The following is a 17,500-nucleotide window of genomic DNA, read 5'->3' as shown; positions in this document are numbered from 1 at the left end:
AAATATCTCGGACTCCGTGCATGCGTGATTAGTTCCTGAATGCTGTGTTAGGCAGACCAGAACTCCAAGCGTGCATGCTCAGGCATTCCTGAGCTCCAGACTGCTCAGTTAGGCAGTCTGGATAGGAAAGGAAGAAAACTCTGCCCTTCCAACCCAGAGATCTGTGCGGTAATGGCCGCACAAACAGGAAGGTCACCGGACTGCATCGACCGCAGGCTGGACCAATAGCAGTAGGCTCCAGCCTCCTCATATCTCGCAGGAGACCACAGCATGCGTGGGCCAGTATGGAGGACCGATCAGGCTGCAAGATCGTGGCTGCTGCAGAGTGCAGGTCGCTATGGAGGAGCTGGGCTGACCGATCGGGCTGCAGGATCACAGCTGCTGCAGAGTACAGGTCGCCATGGATAAGCTGGGCTGCAGGATCATGGCTGCTGCAGAGTACAGGTCACTATGGAGGAGCTGGGCTGCTACAGGACCACATGGCAGGCCGTTCTGGAGATGTGATCACTGCGGAGGACTTAGTTGAGTACAGGTAGTGTGTGTGTGTGCATGTGTGTGTGTGTGTGTGTGTGTGTGTGTGTGTGTGTGTGTGTGTGTGTGTGTGTGTGTGTGTGTGTGTTTATCTGTCGAGGATTACTTATGGGCCAGTACTTGCCTTGGCAGGCTAAAGGTTCCCTCTGATACAAAATACAGTAAAGCAGTTATCTGAGAAATGAAAGAAAAGAATACATGAACAAAATACAAAACATTTTATTTAATTAAAATGTTTCATTTTAATTATTTCTGTTCTGCTATGTTTGTCTCAAGGTTAGCAGTTTGACTAGTGACAGTATAGTTTCCAGCTGTTGGCAAAATATTGATAGTAAAATGTTGATAGTACTTTAAATTGTTCTAACTGTGAATTGATTTCTCATATTGCCTGTTTACATGTTAGTGTCTACTCGTTGGTAGTCAGTTCATGGTTAACACTTGCTACAAGGCCACTAACTAGTAAGAAGTTGTCTTCTCATTGTACATAACACAAAAAGAAAGCTTTCTTGTACATATTCTAAACAGAAAAAAGTAACTGCAGTTTTTTTGGAACTAAGAGAAGAGAATAAATGTGTAGTAGATGTAGTACATTTTTTCATTCTTAAGTGGAATAAATAAAGTAACAATGCAGTTCAGATTAAAAACAGGTATAACTATAAGATTTGCACATTCAGGAATAGCCCTTGTAATGAGTTAAGGTAATTTAATAGAGAAGACAAAACAACAGGAGCCTAGTATATAACACAAGAGAATGCAGCTTAGCTGGTATTCTGAGCATATGCTTTATATCATCTTGTCAGGTAATTAAGACTCAGATCTAAATGTTTATGTCCATCTGTTGTGTATTCTCACCAGATCACACTATATCGAAGCTTACAGATTTGAAGTATCAGCCTCAGACTACTGATTCCAAGTTTGTCATTGTTTTTTGTATTCTCGGTGAATCAGTCAGTTTTCATAGAATTTTCTTCCTGCATTCCACAGTCATAACTACATTATATGGTACCTTCATAAAAGCAACAAGATGGTTATTCTATACAAGAGGTATTGCTACGCCTTGCAAGGAATGACTTCAATTTATTACTCAGTGACACAGTAATCATTTGTTCCTTTAAAGGTATTAGTTTTGTGGTTCATGTACTTATTTCATACACAGATTGCCATTTGTGTCCTAACCCATGCTTTTGTTAAAAGCACACATTCCTTGTGCAATAACCCTTAATGTAAAGTGAATATGACAACAGGTCAAAAGTTTAAGTACCAAAAAGGTATAGAGTGAGCATATTCACTATAGTTGCCAATCTTGAACAGATACAATCTCATAGCTGAGCTCATAATCTTTGGGCTTTTATTGATTTATATCAGTCACCATCTGAACATCTTCCTGTAATTAAATATTTTTCTGCACAAACATAATGCCTAATAAGAATACATGTGTGACTTCACACAATTAATAGCCCATATGTTATAATTATACATGGCATTCTTAATCCTAATTTAATACATGAATGGACTGCTGTGACTGGAGACATAGCCAGCCTTAGGCATAGGCCAACTAGGTGGCCACATAGGGCACCTCTCTATCAGGGGCAGTTTTCCGGTATTTATTTGGTGTAGGTAGACCAGGATGGGGGACCAGGTGGTGGTAGAGGCACCATGGAGCCCCTTTGCCTAGGGTACCAGTTGGCCTAAGGCCGTTCCTGACTGGAGAAAAATAATTCACTTCACTGCAAAGAGTCATCTTTAGCAGTGCACTGTTATGATGAGTGTGCTCACTCTAATGTCTTAATTTCTTTTGGAAGTACTTATGTAGCAGCAGCATTCTCAACATCTGAACATAAAGCCAGGTAGTTTTACGACTAACCTAGTGTGATGGAGAGCTAAACAGGATAACCTGTAACACTGCCATACAATGCCTGCAATGATTCTAGATCAGAATTTAACATATAGATTTGGTAAATGTTTTCATGGTTGTCAGCAGTGCAGCCTAACATAGGTTCACACCTGAAACATTTTTTACATAATTGGCACAAATGACAGCAACCTAGCATATTGCTCTGTGAAAACAACCTTTCATCTGTTGCTGTATTTATCATAACAAAAGACAATACATGTAGTAAGCCACTTAAACAGAATCTGACTGGTCACAGGTAAGCTTTGTCCAATGTGAAGGGAATAAGAAGTTTATCAGCCTTTTCATGCATTTGATGCAAAGCAGATAACATCTAACATGTCAGTGTTTATCCTAGTATGTCTTTAACCTTTGTTCTCCTGCTTCAGAAAGAAAAGTAGTAGTTAAACAGAATGGTTCAACGAGACAGCAAATGCCATTTTAGGTAAATGGGATTAATTAAATATACCTGGTGGCTAGAGAAAGCTTAGGAAATATCCCTGGTGGGGGACTCAAACCCTGTACCTTGGAAGCAAGTAACAAGAGCTTGAATTCCCTACCCACCACCACTTGTGAATTTTTTTTGTTGTGTTCTGTTCCTCATAAAATCTGTGGTTTTCTGGATTTTTAATTCACTAAATAATGACAGGCATTTGAATTTCAGAGTTCATATTCTTCAGAAAGTACATGGTAAATCAAAACCTTTTATTCTAGCAATTTTCTGTTTATAAGATCAATATTTGAAATGTGTCCCTATTTCTGGGGCTGTATTCCCCCATTATTGCCTTTGTCCAGATTTCTTGCTCTGAGCTTGAGATGTATAACAAATGTGTCAGGGCCATCAACCAGAGGCATTTCAAATTGTGACATACTTGTTGCACCTCACTCCCTCATGTAGTGACTCTGGATGTGACCAAGCAAGGCAAGGAGCAGAGCTGCAGTGTAAATGTGCAGAGTATCCCCATCCAAGGTGGCTTTTTATCTGTCCTTGATTTTGCAGAATGTTCTGGTTTTCTGTCATATTTGTATACTGTTGAGTTATACTTATTATTCAGAAAATGCATGTTGTTGCAGTCCCTGTTGCTCTGTGTTTAAGTAGCAATTCGTTAATAACCATCAGGTAAGCTTGTCTGAGACTGTAAGATGTAAGTAAGCTTTAATAAGCATACCGTTAAAGAATTACCAACATTAAAAGCCTTTTGTTGTTGCCATGCAGAGAATACTTACATAACTAGATAGCGTATAAGCCTTAGGTATTGAAATGCATATGACAGTATTTGTAATAAAGGACAAGATTACAATATTTTCAGAAGCTCATTACATTTGTTGGAGACTTGCAGTCATCTTTGCAGGCTTTACCCGTAAACTAAACAGAATGCCAGTCTATCATGCATGGTTCATAACCTGTGCAGTAATCCTTTAAGCAATTTATCTTGAGCTTGTTTCTTGTTCGCTGTTTATTTTTTTACTTTGATCATGTTTTCCCCATGAAACAAGTAGATCTCTTGTTTGGTATATATTTCTCGGAGGTACAGGCCAACACGGAAGGACTGTGGCTGACCAAGTTTTCAGATGACTGCAAACTGGGCGCCATAATTGACTCTCCAGCTGACACAAGCATCCTCCAAAAGGGCCTCATAGAAACAGACAACTGATGCCAGAGCCATGGCCTCAAGCTAAACGCCAAAAAGTGTATAGTCATCCCCTTTGGCAAAAACAAAGTGCCCACAAATTACCACATAGGTGGTAATCCATTAAGTACAGAAGAAGTAATTAGGGACCTGGGGACCCAAGTTGATAGCAATCTCTCATTTGACAACCACGTGGCCAAAGTGGTTAGAAAAACATTTTATATAGCCCACCTAATCATGAAGGGATTCACATCTAGATTAGGGGAGGTCATCATGCCTCTTTACTCATCCCTCATCAGGCCCATTATCGAGTACAATGCCCCTTTTGGGATGTACCTTACCAAACACCTGCAGCAACTGGAAAGACCCCAAAATTACCTCACCAAGAGGATCAAAGGGCTCAAACAGATGCCATATGCTGCCCGGTTAAAGAAACTCCAGCTCTACTCAGTGGCATACCGCCTGCTCAGAGGTGACCTGTGCCTGACGTATAAGGCCAAGTCCAACCCGGAATTAAGGGACATGCTGCACCTCAAAAAATCAAAATCCCATCGAGCTACACGCTTGAGAGACTTGAACCTCAGCACTGAAATAAATAGGACATGCTGGAGGGACAGATTCATAACCCAGAGTCTCCCTTCACTCTGGAATAAAATCCCAGTCCAGGTTAGGCAGAGTCCCTCATTGACTCTCTTCAAGAGGAATCTTGATGAGTGGATGGGAGATCGTAGGTTTACCCCGGGTATCACTTCTGTGTCACTGTTAGACAGAGGCACAGTATACTAACCTCGAAAAAGGGCATAGCAAAATTAATTTAAAATGGGTGGTGAAAGCCAAACATACTCTGGCTAGGCTTATAAATGCCCTAGGGCAGATAGCCTAGTATGAACCTATGAACCTATGAACCTATAGTTGTTGTTAGGCTCAGGCAGCAGGTCTTTTTTGGATAAAAAACATTTTTACAAGTGGGGGTATGACAGAGATTGCTACTTTCAGCATGTTATTTGGTACTTTTATAAAGCTGAATTTAATTATAATTAGAACTGCAGTGCAAGGAGAAGTGGTTTGAGATGAGTACTGCTTGTTTTTCTTATACTTGATTTTGACTGGCATTCCAGTAATGTATTTAAAAAGTAATTTATTTTTTCATGCCTCACAACCTTTTTGTTTCCATCTAGATATTAAGTAAGTTGTCATGTAGCCAATGCATTAAATATTTTTTTCTTCTACACTTCATTTTGTCTTAATTGGACTCCCATAATGACAGTTTGGCACCCAGGGCAGCGTATTTAATTAAAATCCCAGTTTTTGTGGTTTTGAGCATAACTCCACCCCTTTCTAGTTGACCACACCCATTCTCATTGACCACACCCATTTAGCTGTTTCCTGTAGCCCCCCTTTGATTTGAAGTCACCAGCAACCACTGTCTATAGCTATGTCAAAAATCTCAATGACAGAACTCAGATCTGCTCTGAGTTACAACACAATGGTACTAAATATACAGAACCAAACGATATTGCCAACATTCAGGCAGATAGGCTCTGTGCTAACTTTATTGCCCTCTCAACCCCTAAGGGGCCCATCTCTATACCAGAAGAATGCAAAGTTCCCTTAATCATAGCTGCACATGTAAAAACTACATTCGCCAAACCAAGAACACAGCATCCATGGGACCTGATAACATCCCAGGATGCGTTCTACATGAGTTACAGAATGAACTGGCACTCCACCTAAGTACCATGTTCAATCATAGCATCACCTCAGGCTTTGTGCCCACTGAATGGTGCACAGTGACAGTTATCCCACTCCACAAAGGAGGAGCCACCATAGACCCCGGGAACTACCGCCCCATTAGACTGATGAGCCTGGTCTGCAAGACCATGGAACGTATCATTATGGAACCTATAAACAAAGACACTGGTCATCTCCAAACTCTGGACCTCACCCAGTTTGGGTTTGTAAAAGGCAGATCATGTCTCCTAAACCTGATAGACTTTTTTGAAGCAGTCACCAAAGCTGTAGACGAGGGTAATGTGGTTCACACAGCCTATCAAGATCTCGCCAAGGCTTTCAACACCATCCCCACTCTGAAATTATAGATAAACTCACTAAGCTAGGATAGATCCCTATGTCACAAGATGGGTTGCCAAATGGCTCACTGACAGAACCCACACTGTGAAAGTAGCAGACTCCAAATCTGACTTCAGACCAGTGACAAGTGGAGTACCACAGGGCTTAGTCCTGGGTCCTCTCCTGTTTGGTATCTACTTCTCTGAAGTACAGGTTAACGCAGAAAGTCTTTGACTAGCAAAAATTGCAGATGACTGCAAACTAGGAGTCATAATCAAAACTCCTAATGAAGTGGACATCCTACAAAAGTGCCTCACTGAGACAGATGCCTGGTATCAAAGCCATGGCCTCAAGCTCAATGGCAAAAAGTGCATTGTCATCCCCTTTGATAAAAACTTTGTACCCATGAACTACCACATAGGTGGTAGTTTAATTAACACCAAAAGTATGATAAAAGACCTTGGGACACAGGTGGACAGTAGTCTCTCCTTTGATAATCACATCACCACTGTAGTCAGGAAATCCTTCTACGTGGCACACCTCATCACAATAGGTTTCTCATTCAGGAAAAAAGAGGTTGTTGTTCCCCTCTACTCGTCACTCATTAGACCCATTATAGAGTACAATGCCCCTTTTGGTATGTACCTCACAAGACATCGACAATAACTGGAAAGGCTGCAGAAATACCTCACAAAGAGGATTACTGGCCTCAAAAAGATGCCCTATGTCTCAAACAACTCCAGCTTTACTCCATTGCATATCACCTACTCAGAGGCAATCTCTGCCTAACATCAAAAGCTATGTCAAACCCAATGCTGTTAGACATGCTCCACTTAAAGAAATCCCAATCCCTCCCAGCTACATGCTCTAGGGATATAAACCTTGTCACCACAATAAACAGAACATGCTGGAGGGATGGATTCCTATCCCAGAGACTTCCCAAACTCTGGAACAAACTACCTATCTATATCAAACAAAGCTTCTCATTAGCACTCTTCAAGAAAAATCTTGATGACTGGATGGGAAATAGGAAATTCACCCCGGGGATCACTTCTGTGGCTCTGCTCGACAGGAGCACAATAAAATAATTTTCTTGGGTGGCGAAAGCCAGGGTACCTTTTTGGCTAGGCTTACATAGGCCCTAGGGCCAATAGCCTAGTACCTACCTATGAACCTATGAACTCCAGACTGGATTGGAGTCTCCAGAAAACTGATAAATGGTGGGGTAGACAGTTTTGAATAATATCACAAACAAGACATAACGCAGAAAGAAGAATAAAGCCAGTAGCCCATCCGTGACATTACTCATTTCGAATACCATACTGCTCTTACTGGGCAAGCCCCCTGAGAAACTAATTCTAAAAAAGGGCTAAGAAGATAAATAGTATAAGAAACAATTCTACTGTTAGTTCCACTGTTCTTATTTCAAAAGACTGTGGACTTCATTTAAGGTCAGTAATGAGTTATGATAGGGGATTTCTCATGAGCTGGCCATTAATGCTACATATATCAGTAAAGGTGATGTCAGTCGTAAAGCTGGTAATTTGGTACAGTAAAAATTCCACAAGAATAGGATTGTAAATTAATTAATTAAATAAATACATGATTTCTGCAACCTGCTAAGTTAATAAATGCAGCTCTCCATTCTGGCCTTACTAGTTTGTAATATAGGCGTGGATGAAAAACAAACTGACACAGAACCTTTCCATTTACAAAAATAACACAGAGGCATAAAAATATTGCAGTTTACATTGCATTATGTCCACTTGTATGCTGTACCTGCAGTGAACAATTACAGGTCCAGATCTGTTATTCTTGCATTCATTTACTTGCAGAACAAGATGGTACAGGCTTATTGGACAAGAAGGAACGCCATGATCAGGCCAAGTCAGGTAATGAAATTGCTTTACTATTTTCTCTATTGGAGAATCAGCCTAGGGAAAAAAGGAATATAAATGAGTTGTAACTTTAAAAGCCCTTGAAAATGTAAATAAACATAAACATAAGACTGCATGCAAAGTTTGAACTATATATTACACTGCACTGTGCCTTACTGAGCTTGAAGACAAAATCAGTGGAAAGATTACACTAGAACTGAATGAATGGTGTTACTGTGGAAGTTCCACTTCAAGTCCAAATATTTTAGCAATAACATGGAAGAAGTGAAGTAGAGAATAAAAGAATTACAAATTGCACTGTGACACCCTACCACTGGCCCAGTAATCAAGGAGCCTCAATCCTCACCACTGACAACAGTGGGGGGCGTACACACCAGGAGGATGACAGGTACACACACAGTATTTTCAGAGGCAGCTCTCTGCATCAAGTGCAATTTCCCTTAAGAGCACACAGAGATCACAGTCAGTCTGGGGCTGGTTTCTCTCTTCTTCTCCAGATCCCCAGTAAGACTCCCCACTGGCACAGCTACAGAGTTGAGGTCTCAGCTGAGTGACCAAGCCAAAGCCTCCAGCACACTCTCTGTCTAACCAGTGCTGCATGTCCCTGCCCAAGTAACTAACGCATGCACTCTTTGAGGTTTGATTTACACAAACACACACACACACACACACACACACACACACACACACACACACACACACACACACACACACACACACACACACCTGTGAAAGGCTGGCATCTTTTTACTAGCTGTACACCCTTCTGCCCAGACTATAAGGTAGTTATTACTGCCACCAGTCACTCCTTAGCAGCTACTTTAAGGCCCTTAACAAAGGGTGTCCAATCTTACTGTATAATGTTACTATCAATACAAATGGTAGTTTGACCAAGAGCAAGGCTATGAGTGGCCCACAGTGTCACCAAATAAATATGTAAGTAATCTCAGAAACTAAAATATGTCTCACAAATATCAGCTACAATGAAAGGTTTAAATATATTTAGTAATAAATAATAAAAGAATAAAATACTGAGCAAATAATCACAGTTACATCAGAGTTCAAATTTGCAAGAAATATTTATAGGCGTTCATAGGTTTATAGGTGTTTACTAAGCTAATGACCACAAGGGCCTTTTTAAACCAAGCCAGGCATCCCGAATTGCTGACAAGTGTTGATACCCTTGATAAGTGCAAGCATGGGCATGGGAGATGAACCATTTACAGGTTACCTGTTTGCTTTAGAGACATAGGTTCCAAACCAGGGATGAATTTCCAGTTTCCCATCCAGTTGTCCAAGTTGCACTTGAATTGGGTTAGAGAGGAACTCTGCTTCACATGGATGGGGACCCTGTTCCATAGACAGGGTAGTCTTTGAGATACATACCTATCTCTCCAAGAGGTCCTATTTATATCACAGGCAAAGTTTTTCGAACAGGTAATTCTGATACTGTTTGCTTTGTGGATATGCAGGAGGTCCATCAGAGTGGGGTCTAATACCCTGTATGCCAGGCGTAGATCTCCCCTCAAAAGTCTGTAAGAGACAGAATACAGGGATAGGGCCTTGAGGTGGTCTGCATAGGACATATTACTTATGCCCTGTATTCTTTTAGTTAGGAACCCCTGTGGACATTCCAGTTGTTGGATATGTCTGGTTAGGTATATATTAACGGGCGCATTGTACTCAATGATAGCTCTGATGAATGCCAAATACAGTGGAACAATGACTTCCTTGGACTTAGATGTCATACCTTTGTTTATAAGTTGCGCAACATAGAATGATTTCCTCATACTGTAGACATGTGATGATCAAAGGCTAGATTACTATCTATGTGTGTCCCTAAGTCTCTCACTACTGGGTCAACTCTAATAGGAGTGTTGTCAATATGATAATTACAGGGATGGATGACTTCCCAAAGGATACTATTATGCATTTCTTAGCATTTAGTTTTAGTCCATGGCTCTGACACCAGTTGTTTGTCTGTGTCAGCCCCTCCTGGAGAACATTTGTGTCAGTGTGACACTCAATGACAGCTCCTAAGTTGCAATCATCTGCATATTTAGTCAGCCAGAGACCACTGACATTGGCCTTGACTTCTGAGAAGTAAATGCTAAAAAGGAGTGGTCCAAGGACTGATCCCAAATGGACTCCACTTGTGAATGGCCTCTTTGTAGAGGTGGACTCCCCAATTTCTAACTTCCTGGGTCCTGTCTGTGAGCCAATTGGCTATCCACTGGGTAAAATATGGGTTTGTGCCTAACCTCTTGAGTTTGTCAACAATGCCCGAGTGAGGTATTGTGTCAAATGCCTTGTCCAGGTCAAGGTAGGCAGTGTGTACAATTTTGCCCTCATCCATTACTTTGGTGACCTTCTCAAAGAAGTCCACCAGGATGAGTAGGCATGATCTGCCCTTGACAAAACCAAGCTGGGTTGGGTCCAGTGTCTGTACATTTACTATATCTCTATTGATCATCTCCATGATAATTCTTTCCATGACTTTACATATAAGACTAATGAGCCTTATGGGTCTGTAGTTTACAGGGTCTGTAGATGGCCCACCTTTATGCAGAAGGATGACTGTTGCCTTTCTCCATTTATGAGGCACAAAGCCTGTTTGGAGCCTACAGTTAAATAGTAATTCCAGAGGCCCTGATAGCTCATGTGTCATGCTATTTAGATGGCATCCCGGGATATTGTCTGGGCCCATTGATGCAGTGTTCTTGGTCTTAGTGAGAGCATTAATAAGGACCTGTTCCCTAGTAATAGTAGGGGTAGTTATATTTGATGATATTTCCTGAGGGGAAGGTTGAGGGGGGAGAGAAGAGTAATGCTGGAGCTGAATTTATCATCCAGGAGGTTTTCTATATCTTCTGGCTCAGTATAGGTGACTCCATTTATAATGAGCTCTGCACACAACCGTGTATTGCATTTGAGATTGTGGACATAGCTAAAGAATGCTTTGTGGTTGTCCTTGGCCTGGGAGGCCAAGCTTACCTTAAATTTGGATTGATAGACTTTATTTGTTCTCTGAGTTGTTTGTTTAGATTGATGAGAGTGCTTTTATCCTGCTGGGTGCTGCACCTCCTAATTTTTGCCATGACTTTCTTCCTCCTGTTATACATCCAATTGATTTTGTGATTCCACCAGGGTGGCTTATTTTTTTAATTAGTTCTGTACTTCTTTCTGGTGGGTACAACTGCCTCTATGCAGCTATTAACATGCTTGTACAGGGTTTCTATGAACAGTTCTGCATAGGCAGAAGTGTTCTTTATAGGGGCTTGGCATTTTGCCAGGTTCTCACTTAATAGCAGGAGATTAGCTTTAGAATAGTATCTGAATATTCCTGGTTGAGCTGGGGGTGCAAGTTTTATTTTTACTTCAAAGGAGACCATTTTGTGTTCTGACCTTACCAGGGAAGGAATTACAGTAGGGGGTGTGCAGCAGTCTCCCATATTAGTGAGGACCAGAGCCAGTATGGTTGCACCCCTGGTTGGTGTATTGACTATCTGGTCCAGGGGGTTTGTGCCTACAAAATCCAGGAATCTATGTGCATGTATGTTTGATGTCATATATGATTCCCAATTAACAGTGAGGTAATTAAAGTCACCCATTAATATGGTATTGGGTTGAAGGGTTAGTGTTTCTAATAAGTTTAAATTCATGGTATCGGTTTCCTGGGTCATAGAAGGGGACCTATAGCTTGCAAGGAAGGGGTATTGGATTTTACCTATGGTGATTTGAATGTGGAGCAGCTCAAGTGCATTGCCCTGTTTGACCAGCCTTAAAGTATATTTATTTTTGATGTAAATAGAGACACCTCCACCTTTAGTCCCTACCTGTGAAGTAGCTGGTCTAAATGTGTGGAAGGCATTATAACCTTGCATTGTTGGTGTGCTCTCCTTGGCTTTAAACCATGTCTCAGAGACTGCACAGACATCAGAATTCTCTAGGGTAAAGAGAGATTCCAGGGAGTGGAACTTTTTGTTTAGGCTCCTAGCATTGAGCAGTAATATGTTTAGATTTTCTTGGTTTTGATTTGCTATGTCAGAAGTACTTTCAGTGTGGCATTGCCTAAAAAAGGCACTATGGGGGAAGACAATGTTTTAGCTAATATTCAAAAGCCTAGAGGGGAGAGGTGCAGGCCATCCCTGGCAAAGCAGCATGGTCTGTTGGCCACCTCCTTCCATGTTGACAAATATTGCACCCCCTTAGAATGACAACAGAAACTAAGCCAATTATTAAAGTCAGTCATCTTTTGTTTGTATTGTGGCATCATCCTTGGAGAAGGTAAAATGCTGGTCAATGCTAAACTCATACCAGCCTGAGTCACATATTCGAGAGCTCTATGATGTCTCTCTTCATATAGTCAAGGGAGGTACATCTCAGGTCATTTACTCCAACATGGCCTATGACTGAGTCATATTGGTAATTGTGGTCCAGTGACCTGAGTGCAGGTGCAATGTGCCAGATCCTAGACCCTGATAAGCAACTGACCCTAACTTTCTCCTTACTCAGCCTGGTGAGAGGGACATCAGTGTGTCTCACAATGGAGTATCCAATGACTAGAATGTTGGTTTGTGTGTTGGGCTTAGAGGTAGAGACTCCATGAGATGCAGCTCTATGTGTTGATGTGGTGTTGTTTTGAAAGAGTGTATTTGGGGCTGCTGAGGGTATTTGTTATGTGTACTTTGTTTAGGAGGTCTTTGTGGTTTAGGAAGGTTACATGTAAGGGCCTCAGTATATGTGGGTCTATATGTCTGCTTTGAATCATGCGTGATGAGTACAGCATGTGTACTACTGACAATTTTATTGACATTAGAAGCACTTTTATGTGAGAGGTTTGCCTCCAGTGACATTGTGTAAATACATCTCTCACATACCATATCAATGTTTAAAACAACATTGCAGAACAATCTCAAATAAATAAAGAAAACATCTAAGCTATACTTCACTATATTCCTGTCTGAATCTAAGAGAAATTACTGTACCCTAGTTAACTTACCTACAGAGTAACAAGCAGGCAAATGTGGTGAGTGGATGTTCTTGTCAGGACAAAGACAGAATACAAAATGTACTACCTCTCTGAGAGAGAGTTCTTAAATTAATATATCAAATATTACTGCTGGATTAGCTTGCAGGATGACATCATTTCTTGTCATCTGACTTTAGTTCCCAAGCCAAACCCCTATTGCTAGAAACTGCCAGCCTTTAGCATCTACCTGTGAAAAATACATAGTTCTTAGATCTCTGCAGTTGCTGGAAGACATAAAACAATAAAACACTTAATGCAGAAGGCTCCCTAGTTTTCGACATCCTGTCTCCTTGCTGCATTGAAACCATATTTTACGGTGCAGTTATAAAATAATTTAATTTCAACATTTTCTGCAGTTTTGCAAGTTAACCTTCGATGTGCCAGTTCCCACTGTTACAATATATACATTTACACAGTTAGAATAGTTTATATAGATTTCTGTTCTTTCCAGTAGGGTACACTGTGGATACATCTTTAAGCTCAGTACTATATAAACCCTTTTCACACACACTTCTGTACCAGCAATTTGGTATACACATAACATACAGTTCTAGTACATTTGTAACACAAGCATATGAATCATATTGACATTCACTACTGACATAATTATTTACAAAATTCCAGATAGCTGGGCTGGCAGTGTCTCCTTTTGTTACACTTCTATATAAAGTCATATTAATATTCAGAAATGACATATAATTATTTATAAAACTCCAGATAGCTGGGCTAGCAGTTATCTCCTTTTGTCACATGTACAATGAAATGAAAGGACAAATCTGGACTAGACAAAGATAATATAAAATTCTAACATGAAAACATTAAGAGTGATAACATAATCCTCAGGCTTGCGTCTCGATTTGTTAATGCAACTTCAAATGACCAACTTATTTTTTGCCCCAGAGTTCTATAGCAATTGTATCACTTACATGTCTGGTTAGAAAAAATGTATCTTCCTCATATTTGTGTATTTAAATAAAATAATAATAATAATAATAATAATAATAATAATAATAATAACTTAAAGAAGGGATGATCAGAAACATCAGATTGCTTTCTTTTTTTTACTCAAAACATCAGGTTACCTTCTGGCTTTTACAAAGATAGGTTATAAAGATTTTATTGAATAATATAAACGATTTGTCTTAGTTGGTTTATTACAATATTGTCCGTTATTCATAGTCATGATGTGAATGTGTAAAGGCTATCTGCATTGTCTGTGAATAAGCACAGCAAAGAAGAGATTCATAGAAGGCATTTATGGTAATGCACGATAGTCGCAAAAGAGCATAAGCCAATGAACAAATAATGATATGTAAATGAGAAATAATGTAAAACAGTGTATGCTAATGATGCCTTCTTCTGCCTTTATGCAATATGTAGTCAAAGTTTTGTGTTTTTCTGTACTGTCCACAGATTTGTTATAAAAGGCAGAGTCACACCTATTTATCTAATTAGCAATCTACAATGATGCTGCCACTTACTGCCAGCCTAGGTATTTCTTGGTGTTAACTGCTTGTCTTGGCCAAGCCAAAACTGTTTGAGCCTAGCGGTGCTAGCCAGCCAAGAAGATGGAGATATAGGCAGAGAACAACTCATTGTAATTTTGAAAATCAGGAGATACTGGATAGATTCAAAGTAGACAGGAATATTGTAAGGGTTTTACTGAGTATGTGTGGCCATCATAGGCACACTGGGGGAATGTGTGGCCTTTCTATCCCTGTGGATGCAAATGTATGGATAGCCCTCACTATATTTACCACAGGGAACTTCTAGAGACAGAATGGGGACACATTGAGTATCTCACAGGCTTCTGCCTTAAAAATACCACACATGCTTGATGTGCCACCATACTATGCATCAGTGTCTTCATGGCATTATCCCTACTCTCTACCTTTCGATGTAGTGCTGGAAATTGTCATGTACACCCTGGCAGACTCTGACCATTTCCTGGCCGACTGTCTGTGCTTTACATGTTTCTTAGACTATCTGTGACAAAGTCATGTGCCTGGCACCCCTTTGCAAAAATGTTACTGTGGACACTGTTACCTCTGAATTTCTGCCATCACCCTGAAAGTGTTTGTCTGAGTTTGGAGATACTGGTGTAGAGGTGCAGGTATTCCCCCCTGTACAAGGCATGTAATGTCAGCATGTGCTTGACTTTGTGATACACTGTCACTTCCTGCAAAGTTACTAACATGCTGTGGATTGAGAGATCCTGCCATTAAACATGGGGGCTGCCTGCCACTTTCCTCAGTCTGTCTCATACATATAACTATGTTATCATCATCTTCATCATCTTCAACAGTCATTCTGCTGCTGAAATCCTCCAAATTTATTGGTACAGTGAAACTGTTAGTATCCACTGTTGGCCTTGTAAAAAATTATTTGAAAACATTACCAGTGAAGAAGTAACAAACACTACTGTATTCTGAGTAAGGAGGTGAGGGGGCAGCGCTTACTATATCTACTGCCTTCATTGTCATTCTGTGCAGAAATGGAGGGCTCACCTGTTAGTAGTAACCACAGTGTGTTTCATGTAATTGTTCCATGTCAGCACTCAATTCCCTATGTTAAAATCTGTTACTGTTTTTAAATCAACCTTCCTGAGCAGACATGTTACTGCAGCAGACATTGGTAATAGCCAGCTTCCACATCACCTCTGATCATTCCAATCCAATCATTTTCTGTGCCATAGTTATTCCCATGAATGAAGAGGAGGTATTTCTTATTTGGTGTTAAAGGGATAAGTGTTGGAGCTGCCCCATACTGGTACGAGCAATTGCATTCTGGATCGCCTTGTCTCTAGCATGTCCTACCATGTAATTTGCCCTCTTCTTGCAACGTGTTAATGTGTGATCCCTTCCACCAACAGCATTAATGCTCATAACAACTTGAATCCAGGTCTTTGCTTTCACACCTTGTTTGGGTCTTGACTTTCCCAAAAAGATATTTGTCACCAATTGTTCATCCAGGGCTTTCGTCACAGATTTGGGTAGTGCTACTGGCCCTATAAACAACCTGGCACATGGCAGCCTAGCAATTGCCACTAAATGGGGCTTTCAGGATTTGGCTGAGGATGTGGAGGAGCAGGTCATAGACAGACGCCTTCAGCCAATCGAGTTATCTCTTCATCAGGTAGAAGACTCACTGTCCCACCAATCACTCCACCACTACAGGCCCCTGCCCCCTCAACATCAGTATCCTCCACTGCAACACCATCTGGCAGTAGAAACATTTGAGACCTTGTAGATTAGGGACATTTCTTGGACTGCACTCCTTTTCATCACCTTCCTTCCCTTATCCTCTCTTCTACACTGTCTTACTTACCCTCCTGTCTCACCTCTTCCACCACAATCCTCTTTATGCTTTCCTTCTGTGTTCCCCTCTTTGTCATGTCGTCCATTTTTCAGTTTTCCTATCTCCTGCTTTCCATTCTTTTAATAAGCCCAGCAGGGTGTCCAAACAAGGATACCCCTACATAAAGTATTTTACCCTTTTTAGTTTTTTTAAATAATTATAAAAGGTGCACTGTCCACCACTTGCCTTAAGTCTTTCAAGCATGATTGTGCATAGCTGTGTTTGTCCACAACATCTGAGTGTATATATGAAATCATACATAACCTATTACTTTCACATAGTTCTTCACAAACACATACCAATTAACTTTTGGTACTTTACACCTGCCATAAGTTGGTGTGTTTATCAAAACTCATTCACATTTCCTTAGAGTGAATAACCTGCACTTACTCTGCTTATATATAGGCATAATGGAGCTATTTGCAGATAACCACTGTGCAAAACCCAGGACTATGAATGCCACACATTATGTGCTTTTAAAGGAAGGTATGGAGAAACAAGGCCCAGAAATGTTTTTGTACTGATATCAGACACATAGGTTCATAGGTAAGTACTAGGCTAGCTGCACTTGTGGGCCACTATAAGCCTATCCAGTTTCCTTATTTGTGCTCAAAATAACCTATCTCATTTGGTTATAGATTAGCCTTACACATTCCTTGGTTGATAATTATATATTACCCATAATGAGAATAAATGGGATCATATCCATAGATAATTTGAGGGGGCACATGCATGGGACAAAGCATTTAAGAGCTGCATCTGTCCATTAATAGTATATAAGTAACAATGTAAAGCAAAGAATGGAGAAAAATCCTTCATCATTAGAATTTGTTTTTTTTTTTTTGGCTAACCAATTTCATTAAACAAATAACTGATGTCAGACATTAACGTATTGAAAACAGAGTAAAAACTAAATACATACATCATCTTTGTTATATATAGCTGATATACATTTACACATCTTTAAATCTCCTGGTTTCTAGAAATATTGAGTGTGAATGCATTCTAACAACCTTTCAGATTTATTCTGTGATTTTAGCCTTACTCACCTATTCGAAAACCTCTGTGTTTCTCCCACTTGATATTTATC

At 40.3% G+C, this 17,500-nt stretch overlaps 1 protein-coding gene across 1 annotated transcript in view; it reads right to left on the bottom strand.

Moving 5' to 3' along the window:
- Positions 1–17,500, bottom strand: part of LOC122814881 — a 1,525,389-nt gene that overhangs the window by 297,729 nt on the left and 1,210,160 nt on the right. Inside the window, exon 25 of the mRNA XM_044087155.1 lies at positions 7,903–8,057. Coding sequence (XP_043943090.1) covers positions 7,903–8,057 — 155 coding nt within the window. The remainder of the gene's footprint in view (positions 1–7,902; positions 8,058–17,500) is intronic.

Source organism: Protopterus annectens, chromosome 1.part1 (genome assembly GCF_019279795.1).
Source record: "Protopterus annectens isolate FY-2018-M chromosome 1.part1, PAN1.0, whole genome shotgun sequence".
In the NCBI taxonomy this organism is placed as follows: Eukaryota; Metazoa; Chordata; order Ceratodontiformes; family Protopteridae; genus Protopterus; species Protopterus annectens.
The sequence above is the reverse complement of the archived record's forward strand: the minus strand, read 5'-3'. Positions and strand labels throughout refer to the sequence as shown.